The sequence below is a fragment of the Stegostoma tigrinum genome, chromosome 3 (genome assembly GCF_030684315.1).
Source record: "Stegostoma tigrinum isolate sSteTig4 chromosome 3, sSteTig4.hap1, whole genome shotgun sequence".
Lineage (NCBI taxonomy): Eukaryota > Metazoa > Chordata > Chondrichthyes > Orectolobiformes > Stegostomatidae > Stegostoma > Stegostoma tigrinum.
Genome location: NC_081356.1, coordinates 107,350,693 through 107,365,564, shown reverse-complemented (window position 1 = coordinate 107,365,564; position 14,872 = coordinate 107,350,693). Strand labels below are relative to the sequence as shown.

Sequence of the window (14,872 nt, the reverse complement as noted above, 5' to 3'; positions counted from 1 at the left end):
GCTGGTTTTGGGATGCGGTCGGGGGAGGGGAGATTTTGAACAAAGAAAATTACAGCACAGGTACAGACCCTTCGGCCCTCCAAGCCTGCGCCGATCGAGATCCTCTGTCTAAGCCTATCATCTATTTTCTAAGGGTCTGTATCCCTTTGCTCCCTGCCCATCCATGTACCTGTCCAGGTACATCTTAAAAGGCACTAACATGTTTGCATCTACCACCTCCATTGGCAACGCGTTCCAGGCACCCACCACCCTCTGCGCAAAGAACTTGCCACGCATATCTCCCTTAAACTTGCCTCCTCTCACTTTGAACTCATGACGCCTAGTAATTGAGTCCCCCACTCTGGGGGGGGGGGGGGGGGGGGGGGAAAGCTTCTTGCTGTCCACCCTGTCTACACCTCTCATGATTTTGTAGACCTCAATCAGGCCCCCCCTCAATCTCTGTCTTTATAATGAAAATAATCCTAATCTACTCAACCTCTCTTCATAGTTAGCGCCCTCCATACCAGGCAACATCCTGGTGAACCACCTTTGCACCCTCTCCAAAGCATCCACATCCTTTTGGTAATGTGGCGACCAGACCAGTAACAGTACTCTAAATGTGGCCAAACCAAAGTCTCATACAACTGTAACATGACCTGCCAACTCTTGTACTCGATAACCCATCCGATGAAGGAAAGCATGCCATATGCCTTCTTGACCACCCTTTTGACCTACGTTGCCACCTTCAGGGAACAATGGACCTGAACACCCAGATCTCTCTGTACATCAATTTTCCCCAGCACTTTTCCATGTACTGTATAGCTCACTCTTGAATTAGATCTTCCAAAATGCATCGCCTCGCATTTGCCTGGATTGAACTTTATCTGCCCAACTCTCCAATCTATCTATATTCTACTGTAATCTCTGACAGTCCCCTTCACTATCTGCTACTCCACCAATCTTCGTGTCATCAGCAAACTTGCTAATCAGATCACCTACACCTTCTTCCAAATCATTTACATATGTCACAAACAGCAGTGATCCCAGCACAGATCCCTGTGGAACAGCACTGGTCACAGGTCTCCAATTTGAGAAACCCCCTTCCAATGTTACTCTCTGTCTCCTGTTGCCTAGCCAGTTTTTTATCCATCTAGCTAGTACACCCTGAACTCCATGTGACTTCACTTCCTCCATCAGCCTGCCATGGGGAACCTTATCAAACGCCTTACTGAAGTCCATGTATATGACATCTACAGCCTTTCCCTCATCAACCAACTTTGTCATGCCTTAAAGAATTCTATCAAGTTGGTAAGACATGACCTTCCCTGCACAAAACCATGTTGCCTATCACTGATAGGCCCATTTTCTTCCAAATGGGAATAGATCCTATCCCTCAGTATCTTCTCCAGCAGCTTCCCTACCACTGACGTCAAGCTCACCGGTCAATAATTACCTGGATTATTCTTGCTACCTTTCTTAAACAAGGGGACAACATTAGCAATTCTCCAGTCCTCCGGGACCTCACCAGTGTTTAAGGATGCTGCAAAAATCTCTGTTAGGGCCCTGGCTACTTCCTCTCTTGCTTCCCTCAGCAACCTGGGATAGATCCCATCTGGACCTGCGGACTTGTTCACCTTAATGCCTTTTAGGATACCCAACACACCACCCCTCTCCTTATGCCGACATGACCCAGAGTAAGCAAACATCTATCCGTAACTTCAACATCTGCCATGTCCCTCTCAGATGCAAAGTACTCGTTAAGAATGTCGCCCATTTTCTCTGACTGAACACATAACTTGCATTCTTTGTCCTTAAGTGGGCCAACCCTTTGTCTAATTACCCTCTTGCTCTTTATATATGAATAAAAGGCTTTGGGATTTTCCTTAACCATGTTTGCTAACAATATCTCATATCCCCTCTTAGCCCTCTTAATTCCTCCTTTCAGATTTGCCCTATATTCTGCCAAAGTTTCATCTGTCTTCAGTCGCCTAGACTTTCTTTATGCTTCCTTTTTCCTCTTAGCTAATCTCACAATTTCACCTGTCATCCATGGTTCCCTAATCTTGCCATTTCTATCCCTCATTTTCACAGGAACATGTCTCTCCTGCACACTAATCAACCTCTCCTTAAAAGCCTCCCACATATCAAATGTGGATTTACCTTCAAACAGTTTCTCCCAATCTACATTCCCCAGTTCCTGCCGAATTTTGGTATAGTTGGCCTTCCCCCAGTTTAGAACTCTTCCTTTTGGACGACTGTCATCTTTGTCCATGAGTATTTTAAAACTTAAGGAATTGTGGTCACTATTTCCAAAGTAGTCCCCTACTGTAATTTCAACCACCTGGCCAGGCTCATTTCCCAACACCAGGTCCAGTATGGCCCCTTCCCGAGGTGGACTACATACATACTGCTCTAGAAAACCCTCCTGTACACTCCTTACGAATTCTGATCCATCTTGACCCTTAACACTGAGTGAATCCCAGTCAATGTTGGGAAAGTTAAAATCTCCCATCACCACCACCCTGTTGCTCCTACACCTTTCCATAATACGTTTACATATTGTACCTCTATCTCACGCTCGCTGTTGGGTGGCCTGTAGTACAGCCCCAACAATGTTACTGCACCCTTCCTATTTCTGAGTTCAACCCATATTGCCTCACTGCTCGAGTCCTCCAGAGTGCTCTCCTTCAGTACAGCTGTGATATCGTCTTTGACCAGTATAGCAACTCCTCGACCTCTTTCACTTCCCTCTCTTTCCCGCCATCAAAATCCTGGGACAACTAGTTGCCAATCATGCCCTCCCCTCAACCAAGTCTCAGTAATAGAAGCTTGTGAAGTCCACATTGATACCATTGGGCTGCAGGGTTCCCAAGCAGAATCTGAGGTGCTGTTCCATGCAACCTTCAGGTGGCAACGTTGTGGCACTGGAGGAGACCCAGGGTGGAAGTGTCACCCAAGGAGTGGGATGGAGAGTTGAAGTAGTACATGACAGGGAGGTTCAGTCAGTTGTCGCGAACCAAGGGTAGGTGTTCCACAAAGCAGTCTCCAAGCCTCCACTTGGTTTCCCTGATGTAGAAGAGGCCACATCGGGAACAGCGGATACAGTATACCACATTAGCAAATGTGCAGGTGAACATCTGTTTAATGTGGAAGCTTTTCTTGGGGCCTGGAATGGGGGTGAGTGGGGAGGTGTAGGGGCAGGTGTAGCACTTCTTGTAGTTGCAGGGAAAAGTGTCAGCGGTGGTGGGGAGTATGGAGTGGATGAGGGAATCACGGAGAGAGTGGTCCCTCCGGAAGGCAGATAAAGGTGGGAAGGGAAAATTGTCTTTGGTAGCGGGGGGATGGCGGGAGTGCTGGAGAAATATGCGTTGGATCTGGAGTTTGGTGGGGTGGCACATGAGGACGAGGAAAATTCTATTTTGTTGTTATTGCAAGGAGGGGGTGTGAGGGATAAGGAAATGCGAGAGATGTGGTTGAGAGTATTTTCAACCACTGTGAAGGGGAAGCTGCGGCCCTTGAAAAACGAGGACATCTGGGATGTCCGGGAGTGCAATACCCCATCTTGGGAGCAGATGCCACTGAAGCAAAGGAATTGGGAAAAGGGGGTTGGCATTTTTGCAGTAAAGTGGGTGAGAGGCGGTGTATTCTAGGTAGCTCTGGGAGTCAGTAGTTTTGAAATGGATTTCGGTTTCCTGGTGGTGACCACAGATGGAAATAGAGAGATCCAGAAAGGAGAGAGAGGTATCGGAGATGGTCCAGGTGAACTAAAGGTTGGGCTGGAAGGTGATAGTAAAGTGGATGAACTGTTCAAGCTCCTCGTTGGAGCATGAGGAGGTGCCAATACAGTCATCGATGTAACAGATTGTTTTGTTTTTTTTTCCTGCAGACAAAGGAGTGGGCATAGGTACCTGCATGGGCCCAAACTATGCCTGCCTCTTTGTAGGATACGTGGAATAATCCCTCTTCCGAAGCTACGCTGGTCCTATCCTCCACCTCTTCCTCCGTTACATCGATGACTGTATCAGCACTGCCTCTTTGACCTGTCCATCGCCTCTCCACCTATCTGCTCCTTTATCCATCTTCCATCCGCACCCCCCCCCCCCCCCCCCCACCCCCATTTCAGAATCCTCTTCCCTTCCCACATTTCTGAAGAAGGGTCCAGACCTGAAACGTCAGCTTTCCTGCTCCTCTGGTGCTGTTTGGCCTGCTGTGTTAATCCAGCTCCACACCCTGTTATCTCAAAATATAAAGATATGTGTTATGGCTGAATTTCCTACCTCAACTACCCTCCAAAGCAGTTCATTCCAGACTGCCACTACCCTCTGGGTGAAAATGGTTTTCCTCAAATCTCTCTTAAACCACTTGTGTTTTTGCTGTGTATGCACACTGTAAACTGTACTGCCCCTTTTGATTTGAGACATTAGGAAATTTTTAATTAGCGCATACGTTGGAACAATAAAATGTTTGTTATACCGTTAAACCATTATTATTTAGGTATAAACAAAACTTTGTGGTCAAAAGAAATATTATTCTGTCAAGAAGAAAGTCCATGGATTTTGAAAGTATAAACTTTAGACACAGAAATAGAAATTAATCTTTTATTCTTCTCTGAAAGCTTTGAACCTGTAACCCCATTGTTCCAGGACGAATGCTACACCAGTTGGATGGGCACGCTTTTTAATGCTTATACTGTATTTGTTACTACTTTTCTTCCTCAAGGGAATGGAATCATACTGTCTTAGCCAAAATTAATGCACACAGTTTTGAAATAAGTTTCTTATGCATGATAAAGACCATGAAGATGAACCTGCTGGTTTCTGCTCACTTGTCTCTGAGCTCCTGTAGACCTCTGTCTTTCACAGTCTGAACCTCCTGCAGAGAGCACGCAGTTTGATCAATAACTCAATAACTTTTTTCATGCAGTAATTATCTCTGTGATATTACTTGGACATTGCATTTCTTTATTACCCCAAAGCTAAAAGCTCTTTATGTTGACTGCAGATATTTTTATTTTAAAATAGTAAAACTATTTGGACTAATTCATTACGATATATATTTGTTGAACTGGTTCAGCGGTTTTATTTTATATTTTCATATGATGAAGCAGTGAAAACTATGGTGATTCCAATTATTGCCAGAAATTCTAAGTGTTGCAAACCATTGAATATCAGTATATTCATATTTGAATAGAAGAGGAGACAATTCAATTCAAAGCATGAAGTAGCAAGGGTAGCATTTGGCGATCAAGCTATTAACAACATCTATTGTTGATTCCAGCCTCAGTTTCCCTCTCATGTTTTCTTTGTTGCTAGATGGAAGTCCTGCAAGAATCACGGATGATGATTCCAGATTGTCAGCGTCGATTGGCAACTGCACACAATGACCTGGTACAACTATTGGTGAGTCAGTCTGATTTTTAGTTTGGCAAGTTCTAATTACGTAGTGCCCCTTTCCATACTGCATGTGTGTATATGTGTATATTCAGGACAGCATATAAAATCTCAATTTTAATCTATTTTAGTCACTGCAAATTCATAAAATCAATGCTTAACATCTGAAATCATATTAAACTAGTATGCAGTGCGAAATGATTGATTGTATTGGAGTTTATTCAACATTCTCTTTCAAAAAAAAATCAACTTTACCTTTCAATCGTGACATATGGACATGCAAGCAAGCCCAGCATTTTTTTAAAACCCATTCTTAATTGTCCTTGATAAAAATAGTAGTGAGTGATCTTCTTGATCCAATGGTGTAGACGCTACTACCTTGCTTTTAATTACATAGTTCCATGATATTGACTCATTTCACAATGAGGAAACAATGTTTCCAAGTCATAGTTGTGTGTGACTTGAAGGAAACCTTGATTGGCTAATATTTCCCCGTAGCTGTTACCCTTGTCCTCTTAGACAGGAGATTTTGTCAACTTCTTTGGCAGCACCTTCCAAATCCATAGCTTTTGCTTTACACCTTTTATATGCTGTAGACAGTGCTTTAGTGAAAGAAGATTGAGTTAGATTTGGTGCCAGTCACGTGGCTTTGCATTTTCCTGCTGGTATCCAACTGATACAGTATTAGAGCTGCAGCCATCCAATCCAATAGAAACTATTTCATGGGCTTCAATTCCAGGTTGGAAAAGCCCCAAGCTCAGTCCAAGGTTGGAAAGGTATGATCCCAAGGTGGAATGACCATATTCTGAAACCCAGGCTTCAGTCCCAGGTAGGAAAGGCCAGCACTGATTCCAGTCTGCATTTATTTCCCATTACCTCGGGTTCTGTTGTCACATGTGAAAGGTTACAATCCAATCTTTGGACTGTGTCCGAGTTCCCAACTGATTGTACTCGGTACTCTGGTCCCAGCTATGAAATGCTGTGTTCCAATACCCGGGATTTTTAGAAGCATATCGTACTGAAGAGGCCCTTCAGTCTGTCAAGTCTGTACTGCCAGAAATCTTCTACTGCAGACACTAGTTCCACTTTCCTGCATTAGGCTCATAGCTTGGAATTTTATGATGTTTCAAGTGCTCCTCAAAGTACTTTCTAGAAGTTGAGGTTTTCTACCTCAACTACCGTCCAAAGCAGCTCATTCCAGACCGCCACTACCCTCTGGGTGAAAATGGTTTTCCTCAAATCCCTCTAAACCTTTTGCTTTTCACTTACAAATTGTGCCCTTACCATTGACCCTCTGATTAACAAAAACTGGTGCTTTCTGTTAATCCTGTCCATGCCCCTCATAATGTTATACTTTTCTGTAAGTACCCCTCCCATTTTCTCTGCTCCAAATAAAAAATAATCAAAATTTATCCAACTTCTCTTCATAGCTGACATACTGTATCCCAGGCAGCATCCTGGCGAATCTCCTTTGCACCCTCTCCGCTACAATCACATCCTTCCTATTGTGATGACCAGAACTGCGTACAGCATTCCGGCTTTGGTCTGACCAAAGTCTGTACAACTGCAGCATGATCCCCCTGCCCTCCTCTAACCAATGCCACGATTAACGAAGGGAAGCATCCCACATGTCACTTTAACTACTCAAGCGTACTTGCTAAAGCATGAACCATAGCCATAGTCATAGAGATGTACAGCACAGTCCAGCTCGCTCATGCTGACCAGATATCCTAAACTAATCTGGTCCCATTTGCCAGCATTGAGCATCTGGATGGGTATATGAATAGGAAGGGGTTTAAAGGGATATAGGTCTTCATCCAAGTGTGAGGAAAGGTGTTTAATTCATCTGTATTAATATAATTTGTTTTATAGTTTGGATTTCAAACTATTGTCATATGACAATAAAGTGTGGAGCTGGATGAACACAGGTCAAGCAGCATCTCAGGAGCACAAAAGCTGACGTTTCGGGCCTAGACCCTTCATCAGATAGGGGGATGGGGAGAGGGAACTGGAATAAATCTGGAACTGGAATAAAAATAAAACACGTCCTCTCCCTCAACAGCCTATCCGAACTCGTCCTCACCCTCAACAACTTCTTTCAATTCCTCCCACTTCCTACAGACAAAGTGGGTGGCCATGGGTACCCGCATGGGCCCTAGCTATGCCTGCCTCTTTGTAGGTTATGTGGAACAGTGCCTCTTCTGCACCTAGACAGGCCCCAAACCCTACCTCTTCCTCCGTTACATTGATGACTGTATCAGCGCTGCCTCTTGCTCCCCAGAGGAGCTCGAACAGTTCAACGACTTGACCAACACCTTCCACCCCAACCTCAAGTTCACCTGGGCCATCTCCAACACATCCCTCACCTTCCTGGACCTCTCAGTCTCCATCTCAGGTAACCAGCTAGAAACTGATGTCCATTTCAAGCTCACTGACTCCCACGGCTACCTAGAATACACCTCCTCCCACCCACCCTCCTGCAAAAATTCCATCCCCTATTCCCACTTCCTCTGCCTCCGCCACATCTGCTCCCAGGATGAGGCATTCCACTCCCGCACATCCCAGATGTCCACGTTCTTCGAGGACCGCAACTTTCCCCCCGCAGTGATCGAGAACGCCCTTGGCCACGTCTCCTGCATTTCCCGCAACACATCTCTCACACCCCGCCCTTCCCACAACAGCTCGCAGAGGATCCCTCCTGTTCTCACAAACCACCCCACCAACCTCCGGATACAACGCATCATCCTCCGACACTTCCACCATCCACAATCCGACCCCACCACCCAAGACATTTTGCCATCCCCACCCTTGTCTGCTTTCCGGAGAGACCTCCTCTCTCCGTGACCCCCTTATTCGCTCCACACTGCCCTCCAACCCCACCACACCCGGCACCTTCCCCTGCAACCGCAGGAAGTGCTACACTTGCCCCCACACCTCCACCCTCACCACTATCCCAGGCCCCAAGATGACTTTCCATATTAAGCAGAGGTTCACCCGCACATCTGCCAATGTGGTATACTGTATCCGTTGTACCCGGTGTGGCTTCCTCCGCTCAGTTCGCAATAAACAACTGCACCTCCCAGTTGCGAACCATTTCAACTCTCCCCTCCCATTCTTTAGATGACATGTCCATCATGGGCCTCCTGCAGTGCCACAATGATGCCACCCGAAGGTTGCAGGAACAGCAACTCATATATTCTGCTTGGGAACCCTGCAGCCCAATGGTATCAATGTGGACTTCACCAGCTTCAAAATCTCCCCTTCCCCCACCGCATCCCAAAACCAGCCCAGTTCGTCCCCTCCCCCCTTTTCATCACACAACCAGCCCAGCCTGTCTCTGCCTCCCTAACCTGTTCTTCCTCTCACCCATCCCTTCCTCTCACCCCAAGCCGCATCTCCATCTCCTACCTACTAACCTCATCCCACCTCCTTGACCTGTCTGTCTTCCCTGGACTGACCTATCCCCTCCCTACCTCTCCACCTATCTTCTTTTCTCTCCATCTTCGGTCCGCCTCCCTCTCTCTCCCTATTTATTCCAGGACCCTCCCCCCATCCCCCTCTCTGATGAAGGGTCTAGGCCCGAAACGTCAGCTTTTGTGCTCCTGAGATGCTGCTTGGCCTGCTGTGTTCATCCAGCTTCACACTTTATTATCTTGTAATGACATGCCTCTTGGAGCAGGTTGGACTTGAACTGAGGCCTCGACTCAAGACGTAGGGACACTACCGCTACACCACAAGCCCATGAACGTTGCCCATGTTTTGCATGCTGCCAGTGAGGAACTGCTTTTTTATAATCTGACGAGTTGTAAATAGGCTGAGCAATGAAATCATCAGTACATATCCTCCTCAATACCTGAGAAGTTGAGGGAGGGTCAGAAAGAAGAGCTGGATGTAGTTGAACCTATGACACACTGAAGAAACTGCAATATCCTGGGGCTAAATGATCTGGACAAAGGAACTGAGAGTATTGCAGCTAAGATCGCAGATGACACAAAGGTGGAGGGACAAGTAGAGTTGAACAGGAGGGCTGCAGAAGGACAAACACCGACTAAGAGAGTGGGCAAAGAAGTGGCAGATGGAATATAATATGGGAAAATGGGAGCTATGTATTTTAACAGGAGGAATAGAGGCATAGACTGTTTTCTAAATGGGAAAAGACTTTGAAATCTGAAGCACAATTGAACTGGGGAGTCTACTTCTGGAGTCCCTGAAGGTTAACTTGCAAATCTGGTTGACAGTTAGGAAGGCAAATGCAATGTTAGCGTTCTTTCAAGAGGGCTCGAATATAAGAGCAGGGGTGTACTCCTGAGGCTGTATAAGATCCTTGTCAGATCACATTTGGAATATTAAGAGCATTTTTGAGCTCTGTACCTAAGGAAGAATATGATGACGTTGGAAGCGTTCCATTAGCCAGGGGCGTTTTATAAGAATAATCCCAAGAATGAAGGGCTTGTCATATGAAAAGTAGTTGGGGTCTCTTGGTTTGTACTTGGAGGTTAGAAGAATGAGAGAGATCTAATTAAAACTGACAAGATGTCTCTACTAGTAGGAGAGACTCGGTTCGAAGGCCCAACCAATTTTTATCAGCTAGCTGTGCTTTTATCTTCCATCTAGGATTGTGCTAATGCTATGTGGTATGATGGAGGGTGTTCTTGGTGTGGAGACTTTGTCTGCAAACGAGTAGGCAGTAGTTACTTCAGTCAATACTGTCATGTATGCCTACAGAATTGATGGTTACTGAATGTGTGTTTTTTTTTGTCTCTTGATATTTTTGAATTGATATAATATGAAGAGAGCTTTGTTTTGCTGTTTTGATAATCTCTCCTGCATATGTAGAGGCTAATGACTGGCATTAGAAAACATTTCAAAGCAAATAAGCATGAGCCTTTGCTTTACTACGAGTTATGAAGTGTACAACAGTCAAATGTGATTTAATTTATGGTTGTGGGATTTCATTTGCATTATTTAGTTATCCTAAATGTTTAATGAATTTAACACACGTGCCATTATAAAGTTGCGATAAGATATATTTTATTATTTGGATTGGTTGGGGAACAAGCACTTTAAACAAAAGATAACCAATAGATTCTATGTGGGAAGTAGAAGGCAATGCAATTTATATTCATTTTGGAAAATTGCAGTTAAAGTACTTTGTAAAGTAAGTATAAAATCAAATGCATTTTGTAAGTCCCATTTTAATGGCAGTGTAAATGGTATGGGAGTTAAGTTTATTAAAGAATGCTTGCTCGGATAAAATCTTCGAATCAATAATAAATAAAAGATTAGGGAAAAATTGATACCAGCTGTTTCTAAATATCTTAGTTCTCAACTATAATTATGTCACTGCATATATATATTTTAGAGAAATTGGACTAAAACTGTTCTAGTGCATTTTATTCATTGCCATTGGTGTATGAGATTAGCTGCAGTGAGTCTTTTAACCCTGTTGACATCTCTTGAAAATAGCTTTGTGTATAACGGAATTGGCATTTTTTTTGGAACTATTTTTTTTTGATCTGTAAATGTTTGGTATACCCCACTATAATTCTGTGTGGAAAGGAAGGACTTCATTTTGCAAGTTATTTTAATGCCTCCAGTTGAGCAGCAATGTTTTTTTTAAATCTTGGATGAAAATCAAATCCTAAAAGTGGGCAAACCTTAGCTAAATGGCATTTTGATTTCATCTGTTTCGCTAAAAATTAAAACTGGTATTTTCATTTGTCTTTATTAGCAGGTGGCCTACAAGTGGCACAAACCACATTCTCTTCTAATATTTATATCTGCTCAATTAAAAGCCTAAATGATTTTCTCTTGCTTCACCAAAGATAATGGGATCAATTGTATGGCATCTCACTGCTGGCTTAGTTGATGTTGACTACCTTGGCAATGGTCAGGACCTTGCATTAACTTAATAGGGCAGCCATGTCACTATCAGTGTAAAGCAGATTTTATATGGCATTGATGCAGGCTGAAAACATTATGATTACACTGAAGTCATTTATTTTGGTATTTGTTTTACGAGTGCCACGAGACCTCCTGGAAGAGAGAGCTTGTACAGCTCCAACTTTTCACCAACTGCAGTATAATTGGGACTGATGCAAAGCTGATTTTGTTTTTAAAACTTTGAGGTCTTGAACTCTGTTCAGTGATAATTGTAAGAAAATAAACATCTAACAGGCAGTATAGTTACAGAATGTTTTCTTATTGACATGCATAGCTAACCAAGATATTTCTCAAACATTAATGAAATTAGACTATTTAGTTCTACGTTCATGTCTACTAAGACTTTCTTCTACTCCTACTCAACAGAACTTTAATTTGGAAAATATAGAAGAATTTGTTGAAATATCTAGATGTATCTCAAAGTTACTTTGCAAAATTTGTTAGCTGGAAACATTGAAGCAGAAGTTTAACTATTGCAATTTAACCATTGAAATGTTGGGTCAGATTTTGCCACAAAAGGTATCTGTGCCTGCCAATAATACTTGTACACTTCCGCTTAAGTTGTTGACAGTGCAAACTAATAATGCTACAGTGGCGGAAGTGGAATATCCAGGAGATGGATGAACAGGGCAAAGATTTCTGTAACCATTGGTTATAGTGGTTCACAGTTAGCCTTTACTAAAAGGGAAAGTGATCTTGTAATTACTGAATTAAATACCTGCATGGATTTCATTTACATACAACATGAAAATATAGCAACTTTTTGATATTCAATGCCTGTCATTGGTGGGGCAGACAGCAAAATGCAGTTTTTAACAAAGTTACTAGTGAAGTGTTGCAACATACACAGCAGCCTTTGGAAATTGGTATATTGGTCCGATGTTGCTGTGCCATTCTCTAAAATAATCATGTATACCATTAGGCTTGCTTGATTTTTTTTTAAACATTGGCCTTTTAATGTTTCTCTGTGGTTGATTTGATATTTCCCAGTTTTCTTTTCTCCTCTGCTTAACCCACTACCTCTAGTTGAATTTAGAAACTCAACCCATAATGTTTTAGTGACTTCAGACCTCTTGGTGAGTCTTTCATTTGAACATCTGAAATGGGACCAGAAGTAAACTATTCACTGCTTCGAGCCAACTCCTCCATTCAGTACGATTATGGCTGATCTGTTTGTGTTTCCTGATAACACTTGATTCCCCTGCCTGACAAGAATCTATCCACCTCTGTTATAAAAACATTTAATGCCCCCCACCTGCACTAACCACTACCTGAGGTAGCAAGTTCCAAAATCTCTCAACCCTTGGGAAGAAAAATATTCTCCTTATCTCTGTCCTGAAAATGAAACCTTTCGTTTTAAAACAGTGCACCCTAATTCTGAACTCAGCCACAAGAGGAAACATCCTCACCACATTCACTTTGTTAAGATCATTCAAGACTGTTCGACCAAGTCACCCCTAATCTTCTAAACTCCCAACAGAAACGCACCAAGCCTGTCCAACCTAACCTTGTAAGACAAGCATTAATTCTAAGTATCAATCCAATGAACTTCTCCTGAACTATCTTCAATGCATTTATGTCCCTGCTTAAATAAGGAGACTAAAATTGCTCGCAATCTTTTACAAATATATGGATGCTGAAAGAAAGTTATTTCAGTAAAAAAGCTTCTCAAGGTAGGGGCAGCCTTAGGTCAATAATGACCCATTGCTGCTTAGAAAATATCTATAAATAGAGTATACTAAATGCCACCAACTTTGGCATTCTCCTTTTCTTTGTCCTCTGTTATCTCGTCTGCTTCTCCTGAAGTAGCATTCCTTTATTTTCAGACTTTCTAATAAGTGTTGGTTGATAACAGTTAAGAATAGGACTGTGGTTAGTTGATACACCATGACCAATTGAAGCATCGGTGGCTAAAACCAGCTAGCTCATTACAGCCTTAAGAAAAGCCTATGGTTTAATTCCTGGTCTTGTTAGATCAGCTGTCATTAGGAAGTCCTTTATTTTAACTAATTTCTATTCTAACTCCTCGTTTTTTCCTCTATATGAATACTTTATTTTATTTCTTATCCTTTCAGTGTCATTAAGTATATTTCAGAGTTAGAACCTAGATTCTAAAACTTTGCCTATGGATAGCTAAAATCATGATTCATAAATTTGTTTGGATGAAGATGATGAACATAACGTCTTTTCTAAATTTTATTAAAATTTGAAGCATCCAAAGTAATCTTGTCATCTGCAGTAATGTACCATGGTATCCCAACAAGAATACTAAGTGGGAGTACTCCCCGGCCAAGTAGAAGTCCCTTGAGTCAGAACTTGTGCAGAATTTTTACTTGATGGTAGATTGATAAACATTACAATCTTTCTCCCTTCTCATAAATGCTCTAATTTTATGAAATAAATATTGACCATTTTCACGCTCAGTAAAAGCTATTTCACCTATCAGCTCTGCTCTGATTATGGCTAGTCAAAGGTCCCTAAAATTTTAATGATGTAAAATCCCAAAGCAAATGCAACCTAGAGTTGGATATGACCATAAGTTGCCAAAGGCACTAGTGTTTTACATCATTGTATTACGCTATATTGAGAATGCTTTATTGTATTTATATTGAATGCTATGAGTTGGAGTACAGTACTGATTAAAGGATTAGTGCATAAAAGTGGTATATATGCAAAAATGAAAATATTCTGTTTTTGTATTCTTCCTACTGTAGGAAAGTGAGAAAGAATTGGAAGACACTGAGGAATACAAGGAAGCCCAGGCCACAATAGGATCGATCAAACTAGAAGCCTAGAACCTATTTCTTAATGATAATATTTTGTTTTGTTACAAATATTTGCACTGTCCGTTCCATCCCCTCCCACCCAATTTCAGTTTTAGGCATTATGACCCTGTTATTATTATGCTCGGGATCGATGGATGAACCCTGTGTAATCTCTTGCATTGCACAACCGACTGTGTACCCAAACGAATTTTGTGCTACATCATGGTGAAATAATGAAACATTAAATAAACGTACATGCTGACAATGAATTGCCTTATTTTGTTGTTCCATTTCAACTTTTCGGGTAAAGTGAGGTCTAACAACTAATAGTTGTACTTTAGCATCTGCTACATCATTGGCTGAGCATGCTGGCAATGTTTCTGTACAAAATAACTTATTCAGGAACTGAGGCAGTCCACAACTGCTATGTTGTCTGTTTTCAGGATTTGATTTGTACTACTCTAACTGCTTAATATTGAAGTGAAAGCACTATGTAAGACTGATCTCAGTCTCATTGCCAGCAGGATATATTAAGTAGCCTCGCATTTCTTGAGCTGTGTACAAACAATTGTGGCATAAGCCTGTATACCCAAAATGGCAAGGTTTTGCAGTCACCTACTTAGGAACTGTGACTTTTCACAAGATTGAAAATATTCTTGTATGCTATAAATTTGGCAAGTAACCAGGCACATTGTCCCTTTTTCAGTAAATGTAACCAGTTGCAAGGACAATGACTTTGACTTTGAATCTGTTGAGTTTATGCTGTACTGTACAGGTACTGTCTTTGTAATACGG

At 42.3% G+C, this 14,872-nt stretch overlaps 1 protein-coding gene across 1 annotated transcript in view; it reads left to right on the top strand.

The window, feature by feature from the left end:
- tbca (tubulin cofactor a) overlaps window positions 1–14,346 on the top strand; it is an 87,343-nt gene extending 72,997 nt beyond the window's left edge. The window contains exons 3-4 of the mRNA XM_048527735.1: window positions 5,292–5,378; window positions 14,027–14,346. Of these exons, the coding sequence (XP_048383692.1) occupies window positions 5,292–5,378; window positions 14,027–14,107 (168 nt within the window). The 3' untranslated portion in view covers window positions 14,108–14,346. The remainder of the gene's footprint in view (window positions 1–5,291; window positions 5,379–14,026) is intronic.
- The last annotated feature ends 526 nt before the right edge of the window (window positions 14,347–14,872 follow it).